General features: G+C 46.2%; 1 protein-coding gene across 4 annotated transcripts in view; it reads left to right on the top strand.

Moving 5' to 3' along the window:
• The window catches only part of WLS (Wnt ligand secretion mediator), a 104,707-nt gene extending 92,304 nt beyond the window's left edge, over nt 1–12,403 (top strand). For 2 of the 4 annotated variants that reach the window (XM_070405354.1, XM_070405353.1), the window contains exons 11-12: nt 1,701–1,854; nt 11,521–12,403. In XM_070405354.1, the coding sequence (XP_070261455.1) occupies nt 1,701–1,854; nt 11,521–11,630 (264 nt within the window). In that variant the 3' untranslated portion in view covers nt 11,631–12,403. Of the gene's footprint in view, nt 1–1,700; nt 1,855–3,391; nt 3,714–4,415; nt 4,481–11,520 lie in introns of those variants that run through there. The other 2 variants (XM_070405351.1, XM_070405352.1) reach the window with 2 other exon arrangements.
• Nucleotides 12,404–12,766: the final 363 nt, after the last annotated feature.

Genomic DNA, 12,766 nt, shown 5'->3' with positions numbered 1-12,766 from the left:
TAAAACTGGTAAAGTCTGTGATCACTTAATCTGGTTACAGGAAGAAATACCTGTCATTACAGCTGTGCTATGCCTGGGGCCCTAGTGCTGTGGTCAGCAAAACGCGGCTCGCGAGCCACATGCGGCTCTTTGGCCCCTTCAGTGTGGCTCTTCCACAAAATACCACGTGTGGGCGCGCAGTACAGTGTGATTGAAACTTCGTGGCCCATGCGCAGAAGTCGGTATTTTGTGGAAGAGCCACACTGAAGGGGCCAAAGGGCCGCATGTGGCTCATGAGCCACGGTTTGCCAAGCCGCAGTTTGCCGACCACTGCCCTAGTGGATTATGGGTTATAAAGTGGGCACCAAAGGAATATAGACCCATGGCTTCAAAAACAGGAGGTGGAATCAACCTGTTTGTTAGTCATTAGTAGTTAGATATGGCTTGCCCTCTTACACTTTAGCTCTTAGAAGAAGGGGCTCCTTAGGGATAGCTTATATAACCTCGCCTCATTAAACTATCACAGGAATATATGTCCAATACTTTCTTTTACTCCCATGTAAGATTTCCTGTGGCAGGCAGAAGCGGTCAAAATCATTTCATTGATCTCACAAATCACCAGTCATTCACCTCAACAGTTCTGTTGACAATTCTTCCTATAACACATATGTCATCAGACAGCTCTTAAAACAATTACCAAGTCATTAACATAGACAAAAGCAGCCTCAAAACATTCTTGCAGGATTGTAAAGCACATGAAAGCTCATAATTATTTTTGTGAGTGACCTACAAAGAGAGACAGGATATAAAAAAGATTTATTGAGTGTTTACTGCATGCCAGGACATTTCTAGAAATATTTTTACTTAATTCTCCTCAATAATCCTGCAAGTTCTTCTTTTGCATTGATGGAAACTAAAGTCCAGAGTCTTAGTCTTTACTTCTCTTACATTAAACAGAGTACGTGGTGGAGGCTGGATTTGGATCCAGATCTCTGCCGCACTTTCCCTCACCGCCCCTCTAGGGAAAACTCCCTCTGGGGATTCACTTGCCTTCTCTGAGCTCCAAGGCACATCAGGGACTGAAGGTATGGCAGTAAACGAACCAGAGCTGGCCTCTGTCTGCGGTCAGTTTACAGCGAGCTGGGAAGACATACCAGAGGAGGAGTTGTACTTGTGGATAAGGGTTAGGCTCAATCATAGTTTCTTTTTTTTTTTTTTAATATATTTTATTGATTTTTTTACAGAGAGGAAGAGAGAGGGATAGAGAGTTAGAAATATCAATGAGAGAGAAACATCGATCAGCTGCTTCCTGCACACTCCCTACTGGGGATGTGCCCGCAACCAAGGTACATGCCCCTGGCCGGAATCGAACCTGGGACCCTTCAGTCCGCAGGCTGACGCTCTATCCACTGAGCCAAACCGGTTAGGGCTATCATAGTTTCTTTAAATGAGGGATAATGGTGTCCTGCTGTTTTAGGAAGAGACACTTCCCAGGTGATTCTGGTGTGCAGCCAAACGACAAGCAGACTTTGTGCCTGACACATATAGTAAGCCCTTAATTAATCTGTTCAGAGTGTGATTCAGATAAAAAACTGGAGTCCTACATCGCCCTACACTTTTCCCACGTGTAGAAGAGACTTGGTTTTTGTGTTGGTTGGTTCCCGTGTTGGTGTTGTGTTTCTTCTCGGCTCTAATTCCGTGTCACTGTCTTCTCTCCACAGGTGACCGAAGGCCATTGGAAGTGGGGTGGTGTCACAGTCCAGGTGAACAGTGCCTTTTTCACAGGCATCTATGGGATGTGGAATCTGTACGTCTTTGCTTTGATGTTCCTGTACGCACCATCCCATAAGAACTACGGGGATGACCAGTCTAATGGTGAGTGCCAGACTCTTTAGTGTAATTTTATTTAGGATAAGTAGGCTTCTGTCTCTATAAGACTTAAGGCTAGCAAAGGCTCTGGCTTTCCCAAACTTTCCCTCCTCTGAGTGAGAGTGAGCACCCTAAGGACTGCAGAACCATAAGACAAAAAGCCAGCACAAGGCAAATACTTCTTTAAGTTCTCATTTTCAAAAATACCTTGAAAATACATTGGGAATATTATATTCTAGTCTAAAACATGTCCCAGTGTTAGTACAAAAATTAAATTTGCTTTCCTCAATTTTTTATTTTTATTTATTTTTTGCAAAATTGACTGTTGAAAAGTATACCACATTCACTCTTCTGGTATGAGAAGCGTGATCCTAAGATATCTGGTGGAGTGGGACTGGGCCCTGGGCATTGAAGAGGGTGCTGTCTTCATTTTTCTCCTGCTCACTTTTTCTGCAAGGCTGTTGACACGTGTCCAAACTAATAGCTATTCACCACACCCCACAGCCTGTCCCTCCTTAAGTGCTGGTGTTGCTTTCTCTGATGTTGATGCTGCAAGAGCCTTAGAGAACTTAGCCAGTCTGGTCACTTTATAGATGAGGAAACTGAGGCCCATAGAAGGGAAGGGCTTGCCTGAGGTTTCTCAACCAGCCACGGCAGAAAGAAATGAATATTACTGTCTATGGCAGAGCTGTTAACTTGGAATTTGTGGCCTGGTACACATCTGTCCTGATAGCTCATTTTTTCTTGGGATGCTTGATTTATTGTTTCATTCCACCCTTATTCTTTCATCTTTTTCCCACTTGCTTTACCCAAGCCATGTACTTGCTATTCCCCAAATATAAGAAGCTCTTCCTCAAATCAGAACCAGTACCCTCCACTCTGCGCCAGAGCAGAGACCAGGGTTCAAGGTCTGCCTGTCCACCATGGCACCAGGGGTTGGCCTTGCTCATAGGAAGTGCTCAGTGAGTGTGTGGTGAATGAATAGATTTATATCCTGCCTTCATCTGGGCGTAACAAAACCCTACCTATCTCTTAGGCTTATTCAAAATGCATCTTCCTTCTCGAAACCTTTTCTTGATCACACCAGTTGGAGTTCAGCAAATTAGATTCAGTAGAATATTGTCACTGTGGGATGTTAATAGTCAAATACATTTGGTAATCATTGGGTTTTTAATCAGCATCAATGGGGTTTTTACTAAAAGACATCTTAATGCCTTTAGCACAATAATATGTACTGTAAGTCGTTTAAAATGGGCGGGGGGTAACAGCATTTCCCCAAGTGATTACATCATTTGGTCCTGGAACCCTAATCCTAGGCAGTGTATCTTCTGGAACCGGCGTCCTAGGGAAGAGGCCTGGGGAACAAGGTTACGCTTCTCACACGACACTCACTGTGCAGCTGTGCATGAGCTCGCCTGGCCCTTCTCACTCCTGTTGGAACACCAACTCCTTAAGGGCGGGGACTGGTTAAGGTGCTTTGAAAACGTCGAGTGAATTAATGCTTTAGAAATAAGAGTTCTGAATTAGCTTTCATATTTTACAGATGAGCGATCTTGAAAGTGGAGTTAAAGGAGGTGGATGGTGACATGAGAAATGGGGCGAGGAGGGGAGGCCTCTGTGCTAAGGGTCAGCGGTAGAGGAATGGTCTCAACCAGCATCTGTCTCGGGCACTACACCCGCCACTCTGTGCAAGAGCATCCTAGACCTCAGGCCTGCCTTCCTTCCTGGTCCTCGACTTCATGTCACACTCAGTATCCGGTTTACCTTTGGCCATGGGTCCTGGGCAAGAATAAAGACTTTAAAAAAAATTATTGTTGTCACTATTACAGATGTCCCCCATCTTCCTCCTCTTTGCCCACCTCCACCCAGCTCCCGCCCACCCCCCTCTCCTAGTCTTCACCGCACTGTTGTCTGTGTCCATGGGATATGCATATATGTTCTTTGGCTAATCTCTTCACCTTCTTTTACCCAGACCCTCCCACACCCGTCCCCTTTGACATTCATCAAGTCTGTGCCATGAATCCATGCCTCTGGTCCTATTTGGTTCATCAGTACCTTTCGACTTACCTGCCCGGCAGCATTCACTTCCCGCAGCTTCCTTTCCACTGCGACCAACTCTGTTTTACTCTATGCATGGCCTGTGGAAGCATGCAGCCTCTCCAACAGGGGGCCTCCACAGCGCCCGCAGGAAGGCATTCTGGGCTTGTGAACAAGAATCTGATTTCATTTCATGGACATCCTGTTGGACTTTGGCACAAAGCACATGGGCCTGTTCTTGACTTGAGAATATTAAGCAGGAATCCAAAAGATGGAGCTCCTGCCTTCCAGGGGAATTTCACATAAAAGCAATGGCTGGACTTCCCAGGATGTGGGAACGATCATTCGAATGGGTAGGAATTATGGAGTGCTGACCTGTGCTTCATGCACACACACTGTGCTGGTTGTTTTTGCTCTATGGCTGTTGGCAAACTGCTTCACTCCCCTGTGCATCACTTCTCCCGATTGTAAGTGATTTCCCGGAGTCTCGTGGAACCATGAAATTCTATGGTTTTCTTTCTTCCTGATAGCAAGGAAGGGGCAGAGGAGCACCTCCTGTCATAAAGTCGCAGCCCAGGGCGTGATTCTGTCACAGGTAAGGGGTCTCCAAACACCGGTGAGACTTTGCCCAGCTCTGGCACTCTCAGGCACATGGGAGGCCAGAGCTGGAGCCACCCCTGCAGAGACAGCATGGCTGCCTGCCCCCTGCAGGGCCAGATGGCTGAATTGCAGCCAGGTGTTAGGCAGCTCCCAGTAGGACTTCTTTCCCTGCACCATGGCTGCCCTCCTGGGCTTGCAGCCTTGCAGTTGAGAATAGCACTTGATCTTTTTCTCATCATATGTTTGTTGTTGTTGAAGACAGCTTGAACTGCAATTTCACAGAAAGCTCAAAAGCTAGTTCTCGGCCCTGGCCGAGTAGCTCAGTTGGTTAGAGTGTCATCCTGATACACCAAGGTTGTGGGTTCGATCTCTGCTCAGGGCACATACAAGAATCAACCAATGAATGCACAGATTAGTGGAGCAACAAATCGATATTTCTCTCTTATTCTCTCTCTCTCTCGCTCTCTCTCTCTCTCAAATCAATTTTAAAAAATGAAAAAATCTAGTTCTCAAGAGGAGGTCACCTCCCCTGAATCTTTTACCAAGTGGTGTTTGGAAATGCTCATGGTTGTTTTAGATTGTCTGGGACATGCCACTGGCATTTAGTGACCGGGTTCTAGGTATGTTCAATGTCCTGCATTGAGCGAAGCAGTTCCTTGAGTGAAGAATTGTCCTGCCTCTAATGTAATAGGGCCCCTGTTCAGAAACATCCTCCAAGCAGTTTAGTGGGCAGACCCTTTTGAGACCCTGTCTGATCATAAACACAGAGGAGACACCATTTAGCAGGTCTGCGGTGGTGACATGATCAACTGTGACTTCAGGGCAGCCCATGAGCCCTGGGCAGCTGGTGGCACCCTGTTCCCGCATGGTGCTGTGACTGTGCCCCTGGCAGCTGGTGGCACCCTTGTCCCGCATGGTGCTGTGACTGTGCCCCTGGCAGCTGGTGGCACCCTTGTCCCGCATGGTGCTGTGTCTGTGCCCCTGGCAGCTGGTGGCACCCTGTCCCGCCTGGTGCTGTGTCTGTGCCCCTGGCAGCTGGTGGCACCCTGTCCCGCCTGGTGCTGTGAGCTGAGCGTTGGAAGGGGCTCTCCATGTTGGGTTCTCTGATCATTTTTCTTCTCTGCTCCTTTCACTTTTCATCTCTTCATCTGCCGCCAAGCCACACACAGCCTAGGAATTATGGTGTCTTTGCCAAGATATTGGAGCTCCTTTGAAAGAGCTGGTTTGGAATGTTACATGGAAACCTAGAAAATGAACACTGAGGGTGATATACTGTAGTTTTAAATTCTCTGGATGACATTTCTTCTCCCCCCCCCACCACCACCCCAGCTTATTCATGCTCCTTTTCCTTTCTCTTGGAAAGTTTTTATTTTTAAATTGGCTTGGACTGCTCTCCCTACCCCTTGCTTTTATGGTCCAGAGCCAAAACTTCAGCTCTCTCTTGCTGTGGAGAATGAATCACAGGTGTGCCATGCTTCTTGCCTGCATGAGGTGGATCCTGGATAGGCCTCTGGAAAAAGATAGACCTCTGCCAAAGAAAGAACCTTGGAGAAGGGCTGTTTTGTTTGGGAGATGGAGAAGGATGCCAAGAAGTGACAAGAGGAAGTGGGAGCAGAGAGCATAGACGTTTGCTTCTCCCTTTTGGTCAGGGAATGGACAGAGGAACAAAGTGGATAGCAGGTGCGAGCGAGGGTCAGTTTCCAAAGAGCATTTTCTCTCATATATTTGTTTGCCTTTTATTGCTTCGGTCCAGTGGCCCTTAGAAATGAACCACTGAGCACCTCAGTATCAGCACTGTGCTAGGTGAGATAAGGTGGTGTGATGTAAAGCCCACAGACAGTCCTTGTTCCCAGAGAGCTAGACGTTTGGGATGGGAGACAAGACTTCCACAGCTGCCTCCTGAAACACGGGGTGCGGCAGGACAGCGCCCAGCCAGCACGTTCTCGTGTCTTCCATGGCTGGTTGGTGCTGCAGGCATGTGGAGCTCTGACTTCCTTCTTGTTGTTTGACTTAACCTCAGTGCAGTGGTAAGTCATGCATGGTTTTGCATATGTGTGTGCGCCTGTGTGCATGGATATGTTTATATCATCATTTTATGTGTGTATATATATACATAAATATGCATGTATTTTTTTACTTTAACAAAGGTATTTTATTTTTATTTTTATTTTTATTTTTTTAATATATATTTTGTTGATTTTTTTACAGACAGGAAGGGAGAGGGATAGAGAGTTAGAAACATCGATGAGAGAGAAACATCGATCAGCTGCCTCCCGCACACTCCCTACTGGGGATGTGCCCACAACCAAGGTACATGCCCTTGACTGGAATCGAACCTGGGACCCTTTCAGTCCGCAGGCTGACGCTCTATCCACTGAGCCAAACCGGTTAGGGCAAAGGTATTTTAGACCTCGTTCTTACAAGGACCACTCACATTTTCTGCTCTGCTCTTGCTGCCTTTTCATTAAAATCGTTCTTTTTTCCTGTTCCCATACCAATCTGTGAGTCACTATGGATATCTTCGTAGGTGGAAACAGATTTCAGCTAATGCTGGTCAGCCCTTAGCTTGGAGGGAGGGCACAGTCTCCCAGGGACACGACATGAAGGCCCTGTACACACAGCCAACCATCCCAACTCCCTGCCACCAGTTCATGTGGGGAAAAGGCTGGTGCTGCCTAAGAAGTCCGACAATTCTTAATAACCACTTTCATTTTTGTATTCTTTCATCTAGAGAATTCTTGTCAGAAGGTTTTTAAAAAAAGGAGAAACGGGATTCCTGACTGGATGATGATGAAGGGACCAGGAGACACTCTAGTTGCCCACTGGTTTCTTTCTATGTCTACTCACACAGAATGTCTTCTGTCTGACACCCTCAGGCTGCTGGAACCACTGCAGCGGCCAGGTCCCAGGTCCTGGTGGCTGGCTACCCCGCTGTGGCCGTTTTACTTCCAGAAGCCTCTAAGGTCTCATGCTGCTGGGTTCACAGGGAAGGTGGCTTTGGCTTTCATTGCCTCAGTAAATGTTTGGTTTGAGTCATGAGGCTTCGACAGTGGCTGCCTTTTATTGAGGTCTTTCCTCTGGTTGCCTGTTAGATGACTCACCCTGGCCAGCCCGGCTTCTCCTTGATGTCTAGATGGAATTGGTCTTTCCACCAGGGCGGGACTCAGACTCTGACATGGGCCTCAACAGCCTTTTCCCACTCCCTAGTGACGATGGGAAAGAGGTGACAGGCAGGCCATCACCAGCCTCTCCAGCTTCGCCAGCCTCACTCCTCCTGCTCTGCTATTTGCAGTTAGGCACTTTCTGCTCCTGCCTCTCCTGCCTACCAGTGGCTTGATCTTTCCTTACCCAGGCACCTAAAATCACATTTTCTGAGAATTAGAATGTCTAGCACCCCACAATGATAGAAGGTACCTCAGTCACCTGCTTGAAAGGACCTTTCTGCTTCCTAAAGGTATCAGTTGGGCTGGGCTGCTATAACAAATAGCAGCCTAGGTGGCTTAAATAACATAAATCTATTTATTTTCTCATGATTCTGGAGGCTAGAAGTTCAAGATCAAGTTATCGGCAGGGTTGTTTCTTCCAGGGCTTCTCTTGGCTTAGAGGTCTTCTCCCTGTGTCTTCGCATGGTCTTCCCTCTGTGTGTGCCTCTATCCTAATCTCCTTTTCCTATAAAGACACTGGTCATATTGGATTAGGGCCCATCCCAATGCCTCACGTTAACGTAATTACCTCCTTAAAGAACCTGTCTCCGAATACAATCACATTCTGTGGTATTGAAGAATTCGGACTTCAACAAATGATTATGGGGTATGGAATACAAGTCAGCCCACAACACTAGGATTCCACTCAAAACTTCTAGACTTTATTGTGTCCCCTCCTTGCAGTTGCCTGGTGTTGAGTGTCTGGAGGTGGGTAGGAAATACCACACCCCAAGCCTGGTATAGGCTATGTTTGATGATTGAAAGGGATTGAGAGATGGCTGGACCCAGGATTCTGAACCCTGTCCCACCAAGACTACTATGCCTCATCCCCCTCCAGGGGAATCACAACAGCAGAGTCATCCCACGGCATACCTGTTTACTGTGGGCCTAGCCATGCGGAGTAGAACAGGGAGGAGCGAGACTGGCCTGTACCAGACAAATCTTGGTGGTTGTTGTAATGAGCACTTACTATACCAGATCCTGTGCTGCATGTTCACATTCTTTAGAAAAGAAAAAAGAATATTGAGACCTACCATCCACTATTTTATTAACATGCAACATATAGGAAGGACGTAACCTGAGAGTAAACAACAGTCATGTGCATGGAAATAATTTTGCTTTACAAATACTGTACTCACCTTGATTTTCTCATCCTGCTATGAACCAGGGACTTCTAGGGAGTTATCCTTTGATAACTTAGCTTTGAAGGTGAATGGAAGGAAGTCAGTGAGGGACGAGGAAAAAATCCCACAGAAAAGAATGAAGTCAATAATGTTACAGAAACAACCAAAGCTTTGGAGGTGGACACAGATGGATTGGAATCCTGGCTCTCAAGAAATGAACAGGAGCTCATGGTGTGTGACCTCCCTGGCCCCCATGTTTGGGTAATGGGGTGTTAATTTGTCTTAGTGGTTGTGAGGAAAGAATTAGGTGGCCCTTATTAATATTAGAAGACCACTGATCTCTTCCAGATTCGGTGAAACAATCTTAGAATTCTTCTTCTTTTTATACTAAAAAAGTCACAGATACACAAATAATTGTCACTTAAAAAAAGCTGCCTGCCTTTAAAAGCTGTGCTTACCATTATGTCATTATAGTTCCATTTATGTAGGTTTCTGGGTCCGTAGTATGCATGTCAGGCAGTTAGCATTAAGCAGCAGCTACCTCTGGCCATGATACCAAAAATATGGGCCCATCAGTAGTCCTTTGAGATGAAATCCTGTGCCAGAGATCCATCTCATTTCACAGAGGTTAGAAAGAAAGAAGCCTTTGTCTTATTAATTAGCGGAGATGAACTGACATCATAAAACCAGAGAAAGAGACATATTTCAAACCGAAGAATTCTCTTCCTTCCATCATTTATTCTTTTTCCTTTTATTCTTCCCTCTCCCCCCTCAGTAAGAAACACATCACATTTTTGGAAGGGTTTTTTGGATCTTGAAAGGGAAGAGTCTTCCAGTGTGTTTGTGCATGGTGCCGCAGAAGCCAAGAGAGGGAGAAGAACAGATGGAGTGAGACCTTGGCAGGAGTGGGGGTCCCTGGAATATGGAGACAAATGGAGGGATCCCCACTCCTGCCATGTTACCGCCACCTTCCCACACCCACTCCCTGCATGGAAAGAGTTGGCCTTTGAGGTACAATACAACCACAGGTGAATCAGAGATCCACTAGCCAGAGGTGCGTAGATCCGGGTCCTCACCCTAGCTCTGCTGGGAGCAAGCTGCATCCCATAGAGAAATTAATTGCCTACCTGAGCCATAGTGTCTTCATATCTTATAAGGAAATACAGGCCACGTTAAGCTCCTACTGGTGCATATGGTAAATGCTCATAGGTAACAGCTCTCCTTACTGTCAGTGCATTGATACTTGGTGCTATAAATTCTCTTTCATCAGACACAAAAGAGCAAAATGAACGTCCTGAACAATCTATCCAAATTACTGTGTATATGTATTTCTGACTGTAACACATTGCATGTGAATTTATGCTTTGCTGGCAGTCTCACTGGCTGTTGGAAACTTGAATATTTACAGTGTCAGCATAGCCTAAAGGTTGAGCACTTGGATGCTGGAGTCTCATAGCTCCCCTTTGAATCTCTATGTATCAACTCGGGCCTTGGGCAAGGTGCTTAGCCTGTCTGTGCTTCAGTTCCTTCATCAGCAGAATGGGAATGATGACAACAGCACCTCTGTCAAAGGACTGGAACGAAGATCAAATGTATTGATATTTGCAAAGTGTTTAGAACAGTGTCAGGCACATCCTGTAATATAGGTACCTGTGAAATAAAGAAGCCCAAGTAATTTTGGCTGTTTCTTCAAATGATCTGTAGGATCAGATACATTTTCTAGGGCCTGCTAACTGGAATCACATTTTAAGCTTAAAGAATTCCCATCTTTGGTTCAAAACCTGAAGAAAATTGCATCCTGGCATCTATTTCTAAGAAGTCTTCAATGAAAGGGATTCCTTAGGTAAACACTTGGAGGTGTTAAGCGGTTTCCTGGGGTGGTCAGGACTCTTTGAAATGCTGAGGACTCTCAGACATGCAGATTCTGAAACTGGCTTTGAACTTTTGATGGCTCTCCCAGATATGCAAATTAAGAACTAGCTTTGACCAAGCACCCTGCGGGGCCACTGTGTGGGGTGACCAAAACAATGGTGTTGTGTACAGAATCCTGGGGGTAGCAGAAAATTCAGTGTGTTTCTCGTCCTTTTTCCTTGAGAAGAAAACTCCTAATTGTTCTTAAAAGTACTATACGTAGTACCCTGTCCATTCAGTTGGTAATAGGCAGGTCTTGTTTGCCTACACATGGCATAGCAACTTTGTCACAATTATTCACAACACGGGTGTGTGTGCCTGCCTTCCCATCACAGGGAGGCTTAGGCCACAGCACAGCCTTCCTTCCTGGGCCCAGCTCCTGGCCCTGCTGTGTGTCTGTTCCGTCACCTGGGGCAGTCACCTTCCCTCCACCCCAGTTTCCTCATCTGTGACGCTGGCATGATCAGCCTCAAGGGCTCTTGTGAGGATAAATACGATCAAGGATAAAGCACTGAGAATAGCGTCAGGCACCAAGTAAGCTCTCATTAATGTTAGTAATGACTACAAATTACATAAGCAGTAAGCTGACTCATCTCTCATTCATCTCTCTTCTCTGGGAGACAAAAGTGGATGAAATTACTGCCAAGTTTGAGTGAAAAGGTTGGGCGTGAGCCCTGGTGTTCGTGCCCAGGTTTTCGCTGTCAGCTCAGAATGTGAAAGGGCGGTGGTTACGGAGATGAACCAGCTTTCTTCTCCTTCCTCCTCCAACATGTCTCACCCCCAAACCCCTGTTTCAGGTGATCTGAGGGTCCACAATGGGGAAGAACTCCAGCTCACCACCACTATCACCCACGTGGACGGACCCACCGAGATCTACAAGTTGACCCGCAAGGAGGCCCAGGAATAGATGGCGGCAGCACCTGGCTGGGACTGTTCCCCACATCCTAGCCCTTCTGACTGGAGTGTGGAGCACGCCAGCGAGAGCTCACTGCGCAAACCAGCCCTCCACTGCTCCCGTGTCTTAGCTGTGGTTTCTTGGAACAGTGGAGTGGACGTTGTCACTTTACCTTCTGACCACAGCTCTTGGGGGAAGATTCCACAGCCACTAAGGCTTTGTGTATAACAAAACCTCTGGTATGACACATTTTCTGTGATCATTGTTAATTAGTGATGTAGTAACATCTGTAGCAGGTGGTTAGTAAACCTCATGTGTTGGGGGTATACTCCTTGGGGGGATGATGTGGGCCAGATGGGGTCTATATGGAGTGGAATATTTGACTTCTTTTCCTGTTTTAGATTCTAGGATAGGTTTTTTAACATCCTTTGCAGTCCAAGAGAGGCTGATGTCATAGTCTCACTCCTAGTTCGTGACCACTTTTTTTTCCTATTTATATCACCAGGTAGCCTGTTGAGTTAATATTTAAGTTGTCAATAGACATGTGTCCCTCTTTTTTATGGCATACTATAAAATAACTGAATTTCGTGAGACGGTCTATTTCAGCTTTGGAACCAAATCTGTGTATCCAGTACTGACCGATCTGTTGGATGTGGGTTGGGTCTGAAAAGCTTTTTTTTACCTCCTGCTTACAATGTGTTTCCTTTTGATAAGATGCTTCAAGCAGCCCCCAGAAGTGTAGATCAGATCAATGAAATAAACCTGTATGTATATGCATATATGTACATGCACACGTCATCCTCCTGCTCAGCCAGGACACACGCATGCAGATTCTTTTCCATGTCAAGTCCATGGGGTGGGGGGAGTGGCTTTATGAGAAATTAAAGTATTTTGCCATCAAATCAAAGTGTTTGGGGGCAGTATCTGTTTTTGGAAATAGGATAACCTTTAGTACTGGTGGTTAATCTGCCTCGCTGTCGTGTCTGGCAACAAGGGTGGGGAAAATGTGACATGATTTAGAAGCAGATTACCCCCACACACACCTATTTCCACTTCCATGAATAGCCTGTTTGATGGTGTTTTAACTCTGCCACTGGAGAGGCAGGCAACGGTATAACAGAGGGAAAGAGCCTGGATCTGCGGTGAGA

The sequence above is a fragment of the Myotis yumanensis genome, unplaced genomic scaffold (genome assembly GCF_028538775.1).
Source record: "Myotis yumanensis isolate MYYU_CA2020_CCGP unplaced genomic scaffold, mMyoYum1.0.hap1 SCAF_2, whole genome shotgun sequence".
Taxonomy (NCBI): Eukaryota; Metazoa; Chordata; class Mammalia; order Chiroptera; family Vespertilionidae; genus Myotis; species Myotis yumanensis.
This window is presented reverse-complemented; position numbering and strand designations above follow the sequence as displayed.